Consider the following 18254-nt stretch of genomic DNA (forward strand, 5'->3'; position numbering starts at 1 on the left):
CCCGCACTTACTGTTCATATCATGTTCTGCTCTGTTTCTGCTATGCTGATCACTTGAGATTACAATCATGTTTATTATGACACTGTTGTATACTTTAACATCGAAGGAATGGTCTGCCTGCTTGCATACTGTACATATCTGTATATACCTCTTTCTTCCCACTTTAATTGGTCTATCTGTTTGTGAACCATTTATCTTTGTTGGCTCACTTCTCATTTTATCTTGCCCCTTCTTTCCTCCCTTTCTCTCTCAAAGCATACGCCCTGATATGGAGTAACTTGGCCCAATATATATCACTTGGAAATCCCCTGTACACACTTACAAACGCGCATGATGCGTCTTTCAGGTCTGTTACCCATTGACCTATTTTTGTGCCCTCTACCGCCCCTCGTAGACAACAGTTGGCCTTTCAACTACAACTTAGCCCTTATGTATACAGCCTACGTTATCATCCATTCGCTCTGCTTAAACAGAAGTACTGTTAAAGATGGCCGCCACATTTACATGTTCTCTCCATGCTTTTGCCTAACCATTCAAGGCATACCCTTGCTCACGCACCCGTGGCTCACCCTCATTCTCGCGCTCACCACTTTTTGAGTCTGCAGGCTTAAGGTATATTAGGCTGACCTTTTAGGTTCAAGTATGACATCTGCCGAAATTTCGACATCTTATCCCGATACACTGACCTCATCTAATTTGGTTTAGTTTACATCAACCCGGACTTCATTAGTGAGCCAAGCACTAGGATTTATATCTTTGCCGTGTTCAAAATATCAAATCGGGTTTTATTCTTAACCCGTTTCAGAGATTTCGACTCATCCCAGATACTCCAAGATGGCCGCCAACGTTAGGTACACCCCGATCGAGGTATGCGAGATGGGTTTCCTTATCAGTAAACGCTGCATCAATATGCAGTTTCTGTCCCCTAATAGCATTATGAATAAGGGCCCGATTATCAGCGCTATCCTCATTACGGGTTCTATTCTCCTTGATTTTTCCGTGCGGTTTTTACTTATTTATCTGCCAGATTGGATATGGTTATTTTTCGTAGAAAGCATTAATATTTGCACACGCAAAATAAAGAATATACCGGTCAACTCAGGGGTTGGCATCTAGATAGAACAGTGGGCTTTATGCGTTCTGGACTATATAAACTTACGCTCCTTTAGACACTACAATATGGCCGCCGTCTTCATGACAGTCGGCAATACGCTCGGTCCTTCGCCTTTCAGTATAGCGCGTTCGCGCGATGGCGGGAATCGTGGGCCAGGTGTAAACCATCAGTTCAATCTCCCCTACTATAAAGGGAGCAGTATGGACCCACATCTTCAGCACACGACGTCGCTGCGGGTGTTGGTCAGGACGAGGGCTGTGGATGGGCGCCGGCCGCTTTTTACTATAACGGTGAGTTCACTTGTAACCAGTAGAGCCTGGCTGACCTCTGCAGACTTACCTTTTTCCTCAGGTTAGGTTAGGCTTTGGGCATTTTCCTCTACAATGGGGACATTTTGTTCTTTAGGCTTTGGGGACCAACTTTCCAATTGAGTATCTTGGTTTGGGAAACTCTGGGTCCTTTTTCCCCCCCATACAAATAACCCTTTATTGGATAAGGACTTACTAGTTAATGTCTTAGGGTTGGGTATATGACATGCTCATTTTTTTGATCTTGTACTCGGGGCAGCATAATTTGGCACATGCCAATTTGTATTTATACTCTAAACTGGAGGCGTTAGGTCATATGGTACCTCTTAAATACAAGCATGGTATTCTTTCATGTCCTTGGAGCTAGAGGCTTTTTGACAAACAGGATCCTGCTTACTTTTCATTAACAGGCCTGCTGGGATACAGTGCCCACACCCTCCTCCATAGGACTTACAGGACCTCCAGTCCAACATCATTTACACATCTGACTCAGGTAACCTATGTTTGATAGTTATTTTCCCCTTTTTAATTACTCTTGGCCATCAACGAATTAATAATTACATTTCTATAGTATGAGCCGTTGCACAGGGTACAACCCCCTTTCTTGCTCTGCTTATATCTTTCAGCATACGGACTGAGACAGTGCTTACAGTAAGGTGGCACAATTCCATCATACCTCCGAAGAACCTTTAAGAAATCTGTATTGCTGTCGCCCGCTAGCATTCATTTAGTAAGTAGACTGATTATAAGAAGAACTTAACTTTGAGTTAGGTAGTCAGAGGTGCCCCGCACAGAAGTCAACCAGTTTCACCATACTCTGCTTAAACTCTGCTGTGCTAAAACACAAGATCAAAAGTTGATATGTTCACATAGATTTCTTCTTCTTTTCATGTCCCAGATAATAAAATAATAGCGTCGGGAAGAACCTAAAGAATAGGATAAATTGTAGCTGGCAAGGTGACCCCAGGACCACGCTTCCATTTTTCTACCAGGCACGCGACGTCCGACCAACTTAAAGGTAAATGAGTTTGTGGACCCCATGTACCACTAATGATAGAAACAGACTTGATAGGATCCTCATATCCCCGTTTTTTGGGCCAAGCAGTCAGACTCACACCATGCTTTCATCTATTTACATACAGGGTGCCTTCTCCCAGTGCGCTCCGTTTGTGTCATGGTCAAACACATGGGCCTTATGCCAAATGTTTAATTTTGTCTCCCATCTCTTGAAAATGTAAGATATATGTGTATTTTCCAATCTTGTACATTTGAAGTGTAGAGATATAGATTTCACATGTAAATACTGTATATACACGTGTACATAGCCTAAGGCCATCGTATACTACCCTGCTGTCAGATGGACAGTGAGCTAATGCCTTAACATCAAACATATGCATAGGCTCCACGTCTATGGTAGTAAAGCGTTTTTTTAATTGGTTTGCCAAATGTTTTTTAAAATTTGTAAATTGTATATGTATTTCAGTACATACAATACTGATCATATGTATATATGTTTTTTACCGACAGCCCTGAAGAAGTCCCAGTTTGGGACGAAACGCGTCGGCTGTATATGTTTGACTAAATGTTTTGAAAATAAAGGATTTGAAGAAGAACTCCAACATCTTCAAGATATATCATTATTATTACTACTGTTTCAATTTTTGTGGTGCACCTTTGCGGTTGTTTGAATTATAAAAAATTCCCTAGGGAAAAGGCACAGTGATGATGGGTGCCATTCAGTGTGCACACAGTCCCCTTGTTTGAACTTAAGGGTTAAAATATCGCATGGGGGAAAGATAGTCAGGTGCTTATTCTAGAAAGGGTCCATCATCTATGCAGTTTCTGACTTTGGCTCACCCTCATTAGCACTGACACACCCTATACCCAAATTAAGTATTTTCTGTCACAGAAGTAAGATTATTTGATAATATAAGATTGTCTTAAACATGACTAGCTTTAAAGATAGACGCCAGGAGCTTGCCCAGGATTTATTTACACCTGGGGCAAAAACAACAGGCACATCAATCCCGAAGGAAGATGGCCTTAAAGTCAAGTTCAAGAAATTGGAAAAATTAAAAATGAATGAGATGTCCCGGTGGTGGGATGGCACCACATTGGGAAAATATCTAGAGAATGAAAAAATCCCACGTGGGTTGAGAATACTTATTTTCCCCACATTTGAAGACCTAGACACTGACCAACTAGAAGATTGGGAAAACAACCTTCGGAACGCATCATTTACAATGATGCGGATCCTTATTCAGAATGCCGAAAAGAAGGGAGCAAAGGCCCAGCAAGAGATAGAAGAACTTGAAAAGGAGATAGCACAATCAGAACTGAAAGATGTGATAAAGAAAAATTACGCCATATTGGATGGGGTACTGGAAAAACATCAGATCTACCTTAGAGACAAGAAGCTGAGGAAGATTAAGAGGGACGACAAGGATTACAGCGATGGGAGGGTCTATACCTTTTCCAAGAAATATGATAAGGTGAAAGTCCCAGGGGAAGGTAAGAGGCAGAGAGCGGAGACCCCAGAATTAAGTTCAGCGAGCAGCATTACATCACTCTCGTCTGCGGCAAGCTCTGCTTCCACGACGGAACCAATAAGCTCCAACACAACTGATATAAGGCCCAATAATTTTTTATTGGAGATGGAGAGATGGAGGCTAGGGGCACGACCGGTTCACAAAGAACCTCAAAGACAAGAAGGGGAGGGAGGCTCTGGCAGAAACACAAACAGAAACTCGAAAAAACCAAATCTGGAAATGGTGGAGAGAGTAACAAGGTCCAAAAAGAAGGGGAATCCGCCGCAATAGTTAATTCTGAGAATAACAACACAGTTGAGTCCATTGTGGTTAACCTTTCAGAGAGAGTACTAGATCAGGATGAAATCTCTGTCCTCAATAAGGGTTTAGGTTTTTGCCCCAACCAAAAGGGTGGAGATGTCGATATATTTGTTGATTTAATGAAATTTGTTCGTTTGGTTAAACTTAAAGATCATTTTGCACGTAACCCTTCTAATCATGTTATTCAGCACAATGTAAACACTGTTACTGATTACACTGTCAACGAAATAAATACCATACAAGCAATGATCTCTGTTGAACTTGACACTTCTGTTGACATTGAAAATGTGAGACAGGAATTGAATGTTTTTGAAGATGTATATATTGACAGTGGGTTAAAACCTAGATCAAAATTTACCCCTACTGGCACCCATCCAAATATAGATACCTTCAGAGAGAAAGTTAGCCATTCCCTCCACCAAATGCTTGAAAACCCCAAACGTGCTTCCCCGCCAAAATACAATCTTACCCGGACAGAATCAGAAGCCTTGAAAAGACTACAATCGGACGAAAAAATTGTTATTCGCGAAGCTGACAAAGGGGGGAATGTAGTCATCATGAATAAGGATGATTATATGAATGAAATCTCCCGACAGCTTTCTGAATCCACCTGCTACACCAAATTAGGCCATAACCCCATTGAAGCACTCACATCATTTATAAACATGAAACTTACAGAATGGCGTGAGATAGGCTTACTAAGTGCAGAGGAGTGCCAATATCTGACAGTAATAACCCCGTCTTATCCCTGCATATACATACTCCCCAAAATTCACAAAGGAGGTCCCTTCCCACCTGGCCGCCCCATCATTTCCGGAGTTAGCTCGCCTACAGAAAGGCTCTCTGAGTATGTAGATACTTTCATCCAGCCCATGGTACAAAACCTCCCTGCCTACCTGAGGGATACCAAGGACATATTAGGCAAATTGGAGGGCTTTACCTGGACAGATTCTCTACATTTGGTTACACTAGATGTAGTAGGACTCTACACTTGTATCAAAAAGGAGTTCGGATTAAGGGCTCTGGAAACTTTCCTAGACAAACGCACAGCAGACCACTTGTCACACAACGGTGTTCTCCTTGAGATGACAGATATCATACTGTCAAAAAATTACTTCCTTCATGATTCAGCATGGTATCACCAAATACAGGGGACCGCGATGGGCTCCAAATTTGCTCCCGCTTACGCCGGTCTGTTTATGGGCTGGTTTGAGCGGGAGCATGCATGGGGTCGCCATGCGGCCGCTTGGATGAATAACATCATCTTCTGGGGTAGGTACATCGATGATGTGATCATGATCTGGGATGGACCTACCCCAGATCTCCTTGATTACTTTGGCTACCTCAATGACAACCCGTTCAATGTCCGCTTTACCATGACACACAACCAGAAAACAATTGACTTTCTGGATGTAAACCTCTTTGTGGAAAACAACAAAATCCAGAGTCGCACCCATCGCAAGGCGACAGCTTGCAATAGCATTTTACATTACGAGAGCGCACATCCCCGACATATCATTGAGAACATCCCCTACGGGGAAATGATTCGGATGCGCCGTAATTGCAGCACGGAGGACGCCTTTCAACACAATATACAGGAAACAGAAAAACGCTTCCTTGAAAGGGGCTATCCGAGGAAGACGCTTGAGAAAGCCAACAGAAAAGTCCAAAACGTGCCCAGAACAAGCACCTTGGCCCCCAAACATAGGCCAGCAGATACTAGCAGACCCCTGTCGTTTACCACACAATACTCAGATCAGAGCAGCACAATTTTTAACATCCTAAGAAAACATTGGCACCTGATTGCGGACATACCGAGCCTACAGGATTCGGTTACCAGGACGCCAAAAGTCTGCTACAGGAGAGGTAGAAACCTACGTAATATCCTCTGCCCCAGTTACATAGAATCGAAAAAGCGGACCAACTGGTTAACGACTCCCACTAAAGGTTTCTTTACATGTAGCGATTGCAATATGTGTGCACTAGGCAGAAATAGAACTAAGCAATTTCGCTTCAACACAAGCAAAACCTATACAATAGATCACTTGATCAACTGTAACACAAAATATGTAGTTTATGTTTTGGGTTGCGGCTGCAATAAGATTTATGTTGGTAGCACCAAGAGAGCCTTAAAGATCCGCATCCAAGAACATGTAAGAGCAAGACGTAATGGTGACCTGAGATACCCCTTGACCTTTCATATGCAGGAACACCACAAAGAAACAGACAACATGTGGTTCATGGGCATAGATCACCAACCCGCACACCCAAGGGGAGGAAATAGAGAACTGGCATTAAGACAACGGGAGGCGGGCTGGATTTGTAGACTTCGGTGTACTGAACTTGGTCTTAACACCGAAGATGAGCTACATTATTTTCTGGAGTAGCCCGCACTTACTGTTCATATCATGTTCTGCTCTGTTTCTGCTATGCTGATCACTTGAGATTACAATCATGTTTATTATGACACTGTTGTATACTTTAACATCGAAGGAATGGTCTGCCTGCTTGCATACTGTACATATCTGTATATACCTCTTTCTTCCCACTTTAATTGGTCTATCTGTTTGTGAACCATTTATCTTTGTTGGCTCACTTCTCATTTTATCTTGCCCCTTCTTTCCTCCCTTTCTCTCTCAAAGCATACGCCCTAATATGGAGTAACTTGGCCCAATATATATCACTTGGAAATCCCCTGTACACACTTACAAACGCGCATGATGCGTCTTTCAGGTCTGTTACCGATTGACCTCTTTTTGTGCCCTCTACCGCCCCTCGTAGACAACAGTTGGCCTTTCAACTACAACTTAGCCCTTATGTATACAGCCTACGTTATCATCCATTCGCTCTGCTTAAACAGAAGTACTGTTAAAGATGGCCGCCACATTTACATGTTCTCTCCATGCTTTTGCCTAACCATTCAAGGCATACCCTTGCTCACGCACCCGTGGCTCACCCTCATTCTCGCGCTCACCACTTTTTGAGTCTGCAGGCTTAAGGTATATTAGGCTGACCTTTTAGGTTCAAGTACGACATCTGCCGAAATTTCGACATCTTATCCCGATACACTGACCTCATCTAATTTGGTTTAGTTTACATCAACCCGGACTTCATTAGTGAGCCAAGCACTAGGATTTATATCTTTGCCGTGTTCAAAATATCAAATCGGGTTTTATTCTTAACCCGTTTCAGAGATTTCGACTCATCCCAGATACTCCAAGATGGCCGCCAACGTTAGGTACACCCCGATCGAGGTATGCGAGATGGGTTTCCTTATCAGTAAACGCTGCATCAATATGCAGTTTCTGTCCCCTAATAGCATTATGAATAAGGGCCCGATTATCAGCGCTATCCTCATTACGGGTTCTATTCTCCTTGATTTTTCCGTGCGGTTTTTACTTATTTATCTGCCAGATTGGATATGGTTATTTTTCGTAGAAAGCATTAATATTTGCACACGCAAAATAAAGAATATACCGGTCAACTCAGGGGTTGGCATCTAGATAGAACAGTGGGCTTTATGCGTTCTGGACTATATAAACTTACGCTCCTTTAGACACTACAATATGGCCGCCGTCTTCATGACAGTCGGCAATACGCTCGGTCCTTCGCCTTTCAGTATAGCGCGTTCGCGCGATGGCGGGAATCGTGGGCCAGGTGTAAACCATCAGTTCAATCTCCCCTACTATAAAGGGAGCAGTATGGACCCACATCTTCAGCACACGACGTCGCTGCGGGTGTTGGTCAGGACGAGGGCTGTGGATGGGCGCCGGCCGCTTTTTACTATAACGGTGAGTTCACTTGTAACCAGTAGAGCCTGGCTGACCTCTGCAGACTTACCTTTTTCCTCAGGTTAGGTTAGGCTTTGGGCATTTTCCTCTACAATGGGGACATTTTGTTCTTTAGGCTTTGGGGACCAACTTTCCAATTGAGTATCTTGGTTTGGGAAACTCTGGGTCCTTTTTCCCCCCCATACAAATAACCCTTTATTGGATAAGGACTTACTAGTTAATGTCTTAGGGTTGGGTATATGACATGCTCATTTTTTTGATCTTGTACTCGGGGCAGCATAATTTGGCACATGCCAATTTGTATTTATACTCTAAACTGGAGGCGTTAGGTCATATGGTACCTCTTAAATACAAGCATGGTATTCTTTCATGTCCTTGGAGCTAGAGGCTTTTTGACAAACAGGATCCTGCTTACTTTTCATTAACAGGCCTGCTGGGATACAGTGCCCACACCCTCCTCCATAGGACTTACAGGACCTCCAGTCCAACATCATTTACACATCTGACTCAGGTAACCTATGTTTGATAGTTATTTTCCCCTTTTTAATTACTCTTGGCCATCAACGAATTAATAATTACATTTCTATAGTATGAGCCATTGCACAGGGTACAACCCCCTTTCTTGCTCTGCTTATATCTTTCAGCATACGGACTGAGACAGTGCTTACAGTAAGGTGGCACAATTCCATCATACCTCCGAAGAACCTTTAAGAAATCTGTATTGCTGTCGCCCGCTAGCATTCATTTAGTAAGTAGACTGATTATAAGAAGAACTTAACTTTGAGTTAGGTAGTCAGAGGTGCCCCGCACAGAAGTCAACCAGTTTCACCATACTCTGCTTAAACTCTGCTGTGCTAAAACACAAGATCAAAAGTTGATATGTTCACATAGATTTCTTCTTCTTTTCATGTCCCAGATAATAAAATAATAGCGTCGGGAAGAACCTAAAGAATAGGATAAATTGTAGCTGGCAAGGTGACCCCAGGACCACGCTTCCATTTTTCTACCAGGCACGCGACGTCCGACCAACTTAAAGGTAAATGAGTTTGTGGACCCCATGTACCACTAATGATAGAAACAGACTTGATAGGATCCTCATATCCCCGTTTTTTGGGCCAAGCAGTCAGACTCACACCATGCTTTCATCTATTTACATACAGGGTGCCTTCTCCCAGTGCGTTCCGTTTGTGTCATGGTCAAACACATGGGCCTTATGCCAAATGTTTAATTTTGTCTCCCATCTCTTGAAAATGTAAGATATATGGGTATTTTCCAATCTTGTACATTTGAAGTGTAGAGATATAGATTTCACATGTAAATACTGTATATACACGTGTACATAGCCTAAGGCCATCGTATACTACCCTGCTGTCAGATGGACAGTGAGCTAATGCCTTAACATCAAACATATGCATAGGCTCCACGTCTATGGTAGTAAAGCGTTTTTTTAATTGGTTTGCCAAATGTTTTTTAAAATTTGTAAATTGTATATGTATTTCAGTACATACAATACTGATCATATGTATATATGTTTTTTACCGACAGCCCTGAAGAAGTCCCAGTTTGGGACGAAACGCGTCGGCTGTATATGTTTGACTAAATGTTTTGAAAATAAAGGATTTGAAGAAGAACTCCAACATCTTCAAGATATATCATTATTATTACTACTGTTTCAATTTTTGTGGTGCACCTTTGCGGTTGTTTGAATTATAAAAAATTCCCTAGGGAAAAGGCACAGTGATGATGGGTGCCATTCAGTGTGCACACAGTCCCCTTGTTTGAACTTAAGGGTTAAAATATCGCATGGGGGAAAGATAGTCAGGTGCTTATTCTAGAAAGGGTCCATCATCTATGCAGTTTCTGAATTAATTTAATCAATATATATCATACAATTAACAATTAATGTAATCAAGATATATCATACAACTTAGAAATATAACATATAAAATATAAAAGGCAATTTTATTTTAAAGATAGTAAAAAGTGACCAAGCTCTATCAATGCATCCGGGTGACGGATTTCTATTAGGAGCCTCATAGTAGCTGGCAGACACACTGAACCATATTTTATAAACAAAGGTTTTAAAATAAAGCGGCACAATGATAAACAAAATAAAAAAATCAATAAAAACGTGAGAACATGTACATTTTTTAGGAAAAGTACATATACATTTCCTTTTTTTGCTTCAATCTGTTCTATCAGTCCTGAGACTGAGAGAAAACGGTTCAAAGCAAATCTAAATTGAAATACCTCTAACTTTGTCCAACAGTCAGACAGTTAAGTGATGCATAGTAAATGTCATCATCACCTAATTAATTTACTGCAAGGGAGAGGGATGGACCTTCAATATAACTTTTTTAGATCAGCACTGCCGAGTGTTTTCATATCTTCTTTGACAAACAGGTTCCCTAGGACTTTGTAAGTTTCACACAGTTTTAATACTGTAATCACCCTTCTTCTATCACTATTTATTTTGAATCTCCTTCCAGCACAATTGAGAGATTATAATATGCTCACCAGACGATACAGAATATCAGCTCCCAGATCATTGGTAACAGTTGTACCTTACCTACCTAGAAGCCCTGTTCCATGGAGTAGATTTAGAATGACCCTGTGGAAAAGTTAGTTATGGTTCTGGCAGACACTCATCAAACCACTGCATTTCACCAGCTATGGTTAGCAATACACACAACACACACCACCCACAACGCTCAAAACGCAAATTTGGCAAAAGTATAAGAAATAAGCAAAAGAGCAATCAAGATGGTGCAATTTCAGGTGAGTTATGGTGTGTGTTGTTTGTGTTCCAGACGAAAGCTGGCGAATTTCAGAGGTATGACGAGTTTAAACCAGTACAATAACTCATATGGTCTGGTACTCCCCGAGTCCCCTATTTACCTTTGTACCAACAGCCCTTGTACGGATGGGGTCAGCCACCCTCCTTCAAGGCAATTAATAAGACCACACCAAATTTACTTTTTGGATTAGGGGGTGTAAGCCCCCGGCCGTATTTATTACAAAATTAATAAAACATTATTTATTCATATTATTTACAATTATGCAGAAAGTCCGGATGCATTGTTAGACAGATGAAGTAACGTGGCTAACCTTAAACTCTAATACACATGACACTCCTACCATAAATCTAACTATGCATATATTAACTTTCTGCGCATCTCCTCTATAGCCTACGGCAAGGCAATGACTGGCAGCCTCTAGATCCCAGCAAACTACAAATGACTCCGCCGGAGTAGGCTTGCGCAGGGGGTACAGTTTATCGGACGGAGATTCTCCCCCGGGGCCCCCCAACACCCTGTGCCATAAACTCCATAAACGGGGGCTGCAAAATTCTGCATACTTGCGCCCTGATGCGCATGCGCGTGCGAGGGTGGCCACAGGCCCACTGGGAAGAGTGTCTCACCCGGCCTTCGCACCCCGACACCCTACCTACCGGCTGTCACTGCTCCTGGAGTTACATGGTTCTGACCGCTAAGGACCGAAGACTATGCTTACCAATCATGACCTTACCGCCTGACCAGAGACACACACAACTAAATACGACATTATTGCTTGAGACCAAATTTCATGTACTGAGATTTCAATAAATGTTACACATTTCAACTACCTAACTGCATTAAAAACCTGTACTGACACAATTACAAAGCGACACTTTTATTACAAATTCACCAATCAACATATTTACATTCAATCTTCTCTCCTGAGATACCTGCAATGAAAGTGAAAAATACAACGCAAATACATTACCAAGACACATATTTATAATGCTTGCCTTAGGGGATGGTGGGTGAGGAAAACAAATTACGGGCCGCTTTACCCTAATGAGCCTGCGACCCTGCCACCACTACACCATCTTTTGGAGTCTCAGGCTGGGACCCATTTGGTCTCGGGGCTTTACCGCCAGATTCGTGGGGCTGCTCCCTTGCAAGTCTCTGCTGCCCGGTTGCATTGGTCGGCGGAACTAGGTACAGATATCTCAGACGACCAGTGGCAATACTGCTGCGTACTGACCTCCCGCATCTCAGCCAGCTGCAGACTGAAAATGATACATTATAGATTCCTTCAGAGGATATACTACACACCGGTACGGAAATTCAGATTTGGATTGGCCGATAATGACCGCTGTGAACGATGCCATGCTGAACATGCCGATATTCTCCACCTGGCGTGGTCTTGCCCCCGAATCGCTGACTACTGGCGACAGGTCCTCGAGGCCATTGCAGACATGGTCGAAGTGGAGGTCCCTGCGGACCCTCTTGTGGTCATCCTCGGCTGTACCAGACACATAGCTAGGGAATGCAGGAAATTCACTGACATTGCATTGCTCTTGGCCAAGAGACGTGTGGCTTGCCGCTGGGGTAGGGGCAGGGCTCCCAAATTCAAGGACTGGCTGACTGACTTAACATACTGCCAAGACCAACACAACACCTTTGCAGAGCTCTTGCCTCTCTCATGTCGCCCAGGAGACATATGGCAGCCACTGGTACACTATTTGCTTAAACGCTCAACGGGAGAGGAACAGTCAAGCGATGCACCCGACGCTCCCCAGCTCCATTGACACTCTCGTGGACCTAGATCTCTGCCCTGAGGTAAACAGATAGGCTCTCTTACCCCCTCCGAAGCCTAAGCATCCTCCCCGCTGCATGAGCCGGCGGTCCCCCTCCGAATGCCCTATGCTCTTCGTATCCTGCAACTCCTGCAGTTTGCACCCCACGGACTTCCACCCACACTAGCCATCCTGCTCAGGACAGATAGGTTTCCCCGCGCAGCGCCACCTGCCAGGACCGCCACGATACACCACTGCCATACACTCTTAGGACACAGTCATGTAACGCCTCTCATTTTGTTAACCTGTTGGGATGGTTTATGGTTTTTGTTTCACGGACATCAAAACAGTGACGAGGCTATGCACCCGTTCACGAAAAACCTGTTCAACTGCTGCTTATCCTTGCTTTGACTGGCCTCTGCCGAGTACCGGACAGTTACAGCGGCATTCGCTCATGCGCCGCCGGGCCCCCGGGATGCCGGCTGTCAGGCTGTGTATTTTTACTACTGCATTGCTGCCGGCCTCCGGGTTGTAGGCGCTCCAAGCTGTGTATCCTTTCGCCTTTCTCTTAATAAAGCAGAATTGAACCCCAAAAAAAAAAAAAAAAAAAAAAAAAAAAAAACAAATTACGGGCCGCTGGTGGCCCAGGTGCTGTGCCTGCGGGGAGCAACAGAAAAAGAGACTGTTCTGCTCCCCGCACCCCCTTATAAGTTGAGGCACGGGTCAGGCCGGTCTAACCCGGTCATACCTTAAAAAGTGGGAGCCCTTGTGAACCGGAAGCGCTAAAGTGCTTCCGGTTCACGCCCTCCCCTGTACACTGCCTATGGGTACCCTCACGGGAGGTGGGAGTGCTCCCACCTTCTCCCTGCCCCAGGGGACCCGTGCGACCGCCATAATGGCGGCACGCTGTATTTTAGCGCTCGGCTTTGCCCACTTGTTTAATGTGGTTTTTTTTCAGTGAATTTCATTGTTTTGTTTATGACTTACATAATCTTCAACCCATGTTACCCACTGCCTTTATTTGTGCACAACGGGGGTCGAGTGAGGGCCCAGTGTGTGGTCAGTCACTAATTTATTTATTTTTTATTTATTTATGTATTTTTATATAGCGCGGACTTTACCCGAGGGCGTCAGAGCGCTTCACATTAGGAACAGAAATGAAACATAATGAGAAACATTACAAAAGAGCAGATTACAAAAGCATACGTTGCGTTACATAAGGTAATAGTGACAATTGTGAGCAAACAAAAACATGAGGTAGTAAAAATTGTGAGCAACCAAAAATACATGAGGTAGTAAGGGTAATAATGACAATCGTGAGCAAACAAAATACTTGAGGTAATAAAAATTGTGAGCAACCAAAAATACATGAGGTAGTAAAGGTAATAGTGACAATTGTGAGCAAACAAAATACTTGAGGTAGTAAAAATTGTGAACAACAAAAAAATACATGAGGTAGTCAAAAGTGCACAAGAGGAAAAGTGACAAGTGTGCAGTTAAAAGAGAAAACAGAGTATAATTTGAGGTATAATACTGCAATAAGTGCTAGGCACAAGAACAGGCGTTACGTAGGCAAGGTGGCACTTGTGCAAGTATCAAAGGTAAAAACATGTGAGAGGTAGCAACCGTGGGTTACAAGGGCAAAGTGTTGTGTGCATGTTACAAAAGGGCACCGAACACAAGTACATGGAGAATACTGCAAAAAGGCAGACACTCCCACCACAGGAAAACACTGGGAAGGCACTCCCATGGTCATGGAAAGTAGAAAATATCAGTAGTGGGAAGTCTTCCTCCGAATAGCAAGAGGACGTGCATTACTTTTGGAGGTGTCTCTGGAGGAGGAGAACTTTGAGGTCCCTTTTGAAGGCCTGGGAGGAGGCGGTGGTCCGGAGCTCAGGCGGAAACGAGTTCCAGATTCTCACTGCGTTGCCTGAAAAGGATTGGGCCATTGTTCTTTCCTTCTTGAAAGTGGGAGGTTCAAGCCCAATCTGTCTTGGTTACCCAAAATCCCCTGCACATAGCTTTCATCGAGGCCCAGCAGGGGTTAGGTGCAGACTGCGCCCTAACCTGCGGATGTGCTGCAGCAGAGATCTACCTCATGGCTAATAAGCAAAGCCAGAAACTCATTTTAGTGTTTGGCTTGTGCTTTAAAAACATTTTTTTTTGCATGGCATGAAACTCGTGAGTCTCCTCCAACTCAAGAGTCATAAGCAAAATGGTGGTCACTTCCCTGGGGTCAGTCACCTTTGTGGTTGGCCCACCATGGCTGCCGGAATGTTTTTCACAATATGAAACTCTTCACTTTCTCGTGAATTTGAAGAGGGCAAATAAATGTTCAGATCGAATGTAACATTGTGTAGAAAATTTTAAAATGGGATTGACATGATTGACAAGTGGTTACTCGCAGATTTGAATGCAGAGATATACAAAAGTATTTACCCTTAACATTTCAAACAGCACCTTTTTGAAACACAGCTATACCTAAACCTATTGACAGGATTTACACTGAACAAAAAAAGCACACTTTGTGCGCAAAGTTCTATTGTTGTGTCAACTTTAGTGTAAATCTATTTTGCTCTATCTTCCAGCAAAACTTCGAGTGGGAGTTAAAATGGGAAATTACAAATTTTTTTCACAGACCCCCCACCCCCCCACCCCTTCTACTTTTATTTCTCAAGGACAGATCTTCATGAAAGTTGGCATGCCAAAACTTAACTGATTGAGTTAGTAGATTGCCAAGTTTCATGCAAATCCGTCTCTGGGGTTGAAAGGCCAATCAAAAAATGAAGTGGCATTTAAACGTAACTGACCTAAGTTTAACTTGTACCCCCACAGATTTCAAATGTAATCATTGATGTAATGTGTGAGGTCATAAGCAAGGCATAGTAGGGGTTGAAGTTATACTTGGGTCACCTACATATTAGTGGTGAATTCCGGTGCATTTTTGTTTTTGAAACTGTAGTTATTTCATTGTTAGAAGGCCTATGTATAACTCCACTTTAACCTTTGTTTTTGTTCATTGAATTTCAAAGGCTTTTTAATGTAGTTTAAAATGATACTTTCTAACTTACCTATAACTCCACGTTAACCTTTGTTTTTTTCGCGAAACTTTTTTGTTTTTAAACAAATCAAAATCTTATTATGATACGTCTGCAGCCAACTCTCTGGCATGCATGGCATTAAGCCATGCGTAACAGGGGTCGACCTTACCTCACAGCGCACAGCTGGAGAGGGGCTGGACTCAAGGCCTGCCTATGGGAGGCCCTGCGCCCTACCTTTGCAGATGGTGGCTAACCCCCTGCCTCACACAGACTTAGTGTTCAGTCCCTGCACCCAACTTCCACAGGTGGTCAGGCCTCCATAAGCAGCAAACCTCCCATAGACACGCCGCAATCTTCCATTCTTCAAAAATAGTTCTTTCGGTGCTGCTGGACTCCTCTGGTAGCACAAAGTCCTGCACTGGCTCTTGCGGGAGTGCCACAAGACAACACAGGTCAGCACTCGCACTTTAGGCAGTCTAGTTGGACTGCAAAGTGCTCTGGAACCCTCTTCCCCACTAGCCCTAGGGGGTCTTAGTATCACTACCCTATCCCTTCTAAGTTTTTTTAAATTTATGTTTGAGGGTTCCGGGATCGAGCCCTCAAGTCCTGTAATGGCAGCCACAACATTTCTCCTCATGTTACGGCGAGCCAACCAGAGCTCTTGGCCGTCTAGGCTTGGTTTTGCTCCCATGGGCCCAGCCAGTCCAATCATAATGCTTCATTTTGACCTTTATTTACAGCAGGAGTCTCGTACCTCTAGATATCACTAGTTTTTTAACCTTAATTTGTAAATGACTCAAACGGTTTCCACCAAATCACAAAAAGCATGGTTTCTAGGTAAAGCTTTAGCTTTCAGGTAAATTTTGTGTTGTTCAATTAATCAATCAATCGATCAGGGTACTTGTAAAGCGCGCAACATACGCGTGAGGGTCTCAAGGTGCTTGGGGGGGGAGAGGGGGTGCCGCTACTGCTCGAAGAGCGAGGTCTTGAGGAGTCTTCTGAAGGCGAGTAGGTCTTGGGTCTGCCGTAGGTGGGTAGGGAGGGTGTTCCAGGTTTTGGCGGAGAGGTAAGAGAAGGATCTGCCGCCGGAGGTCGTACGTTGGATGCAGGGGACATCTGCGAGGGCGAGGCTGGCGAAGCGGAGCTGGCGGGTGGGGGTGAAGAAGCTGAGTCTGCTGTTCAGGTAGGCTGGTCCGGCGTTGTCGAGTGCTTTGTGTGCGTGGGTGAGGAGCTTGAAGGTGATCCTCTTGTCAATGGGAAGCCAGTGCAGGTCTCTCAGGTGGGGGGTGATGTGGCTGCGGCGGGGGCATTGACGATCAGTCGGGCGGAGGCGTTTTGGATGCGTTGTAGTTGCCGTTGGTGTTTGGCTGGGATTCCTGCGTAGAGTGCGTTGCCGTAGTACAGTCTGCTGCTGACGAGGGCCTGTGTCACTGTTCTTCTTGTTTCGGTCGAGATCCATTTGTAAATCTGGCGAAGCAAGCGTAGGGTGTTGTAGCAGGAGGAGGAGACGGCGTTGACTTGTTTGGACATGGAGAGGGAGGAGTCGAGGATGAATCCTAGGTTGCGTGCGTGGTCGGTTGGTGTCAGTGCTGTCCCTAGAGCGGTCGGCCACCAGGAGTCGTCCCAGGCTGAGGGGGTGGGTCCGAGGATAAGGACCTCAGTTTTTTCCGAGTTCAGTTTCAGACGGCTGCTCCTCATCCAGTCGGCAATGGCCTTCATGCCCTCGTGAATGTTGGTTTTGGCAGTGTGGGGGTCCTTGGTGAGGGAGAGGATGAGCTGGGTGTCGTCGGTGTAGGAGATGATGTTGAGGTTGTGGTGGCGGGCCACTTGTGCGAAGGGGGCTATGTAGATGTTGAACAGTGTCGGGCTGAGGGATGAGCCCTGGGGGATGCCGCAGATGATGCTGGTGGTTTCTGACCGGATAGGTGGGAGGCGGACGCTCTGGGTTCTGCCGGAGAGGAAGGACGTGGTCCAGTCAAGGGCCTTCTCTTGGATTCCGGCTTCTTGGAGGCTTGTCTTTAGGGTGCGGTGGCAGACTGTGTCGAAGACGGCTGACAGGTCCAGGAGGATGAGGGCTGATGTTTCGCCGTTGTCCATTTGGCGTCTGATGCCGTCTGTGGCGGCGATGAGGGCTGTCTCGGTGCTGCGGTTTCGTTTGAATCCAGATTGGGACGGGTCCAGGATGTTGTTGTCTTCGAGGTGGCGGGTCAGTTGAATGTTGATGATTTTCTCGATGACCTTTGCCGGGAACGGGAGCAGGGAGATGGGTCAGGTTGTCTGTTCAGCTATTTTTTCTTTATAGATGTCTACATTTCACTATGGAAATTGCATGGAGAAAAATTTGGTACCCTACTTTTTTCTCGGACCCAGCATGAGAGATCACCCCAAAACATTCCAGTAAGAAGCTGAGATCAACTGTATTTTTGGAAAGTTTTGCGAAGGTCCACAAGGTGCCAAAGTTATAGCAATTCAAAAAACGCTCTTCATATGGAAACTCTGCCATACGTATGACTACACAGTGGTCATATACATATATTTTTAATAATCTCAAGCACTTAGGAAAAACAAGATTAAACATAAATTGCAC

The 18254-nt window shown here is 44.3% G+C and overlaps 1 protein-coding gene across 1 annotated transcript; it reads left to right on the plus strand.

Annotated features, from left to right (window-relative positions):
• The first annotated feature begins 5431 nt into the window (after positions 1–5431).
• On the plus strand, positions 5432–6658 carry LOC147709340 (uncharacterized). Its single transcript, XM_086925957.1, has one exon. The coding sequence runs from the start codon at positions 5432–5434 to the stop codon at positions 6656–6658; it is 1227 nt and encodes a 408-aa protein (XP_086782083.1).
• The last annotated feature ends 11596 nt before the right edge of the window (positions 6659–18254 follow it).

The sequence above is a fragment of the Lissotriton vulgaris genome, chromosome 6, assembly GCF_964263255.1.
Source record: "Lissotriton vulgaris chromosome 6, aLisVul1.2, whole genome shotgun sequence".
In the NCBI taxonomy this organism is placed as follows: Eukaryota; Metazoa; Chordata; class Amphibia; order Caudata; family Salamandridae; genus Lissotriton; species Lissotriton vulgaris.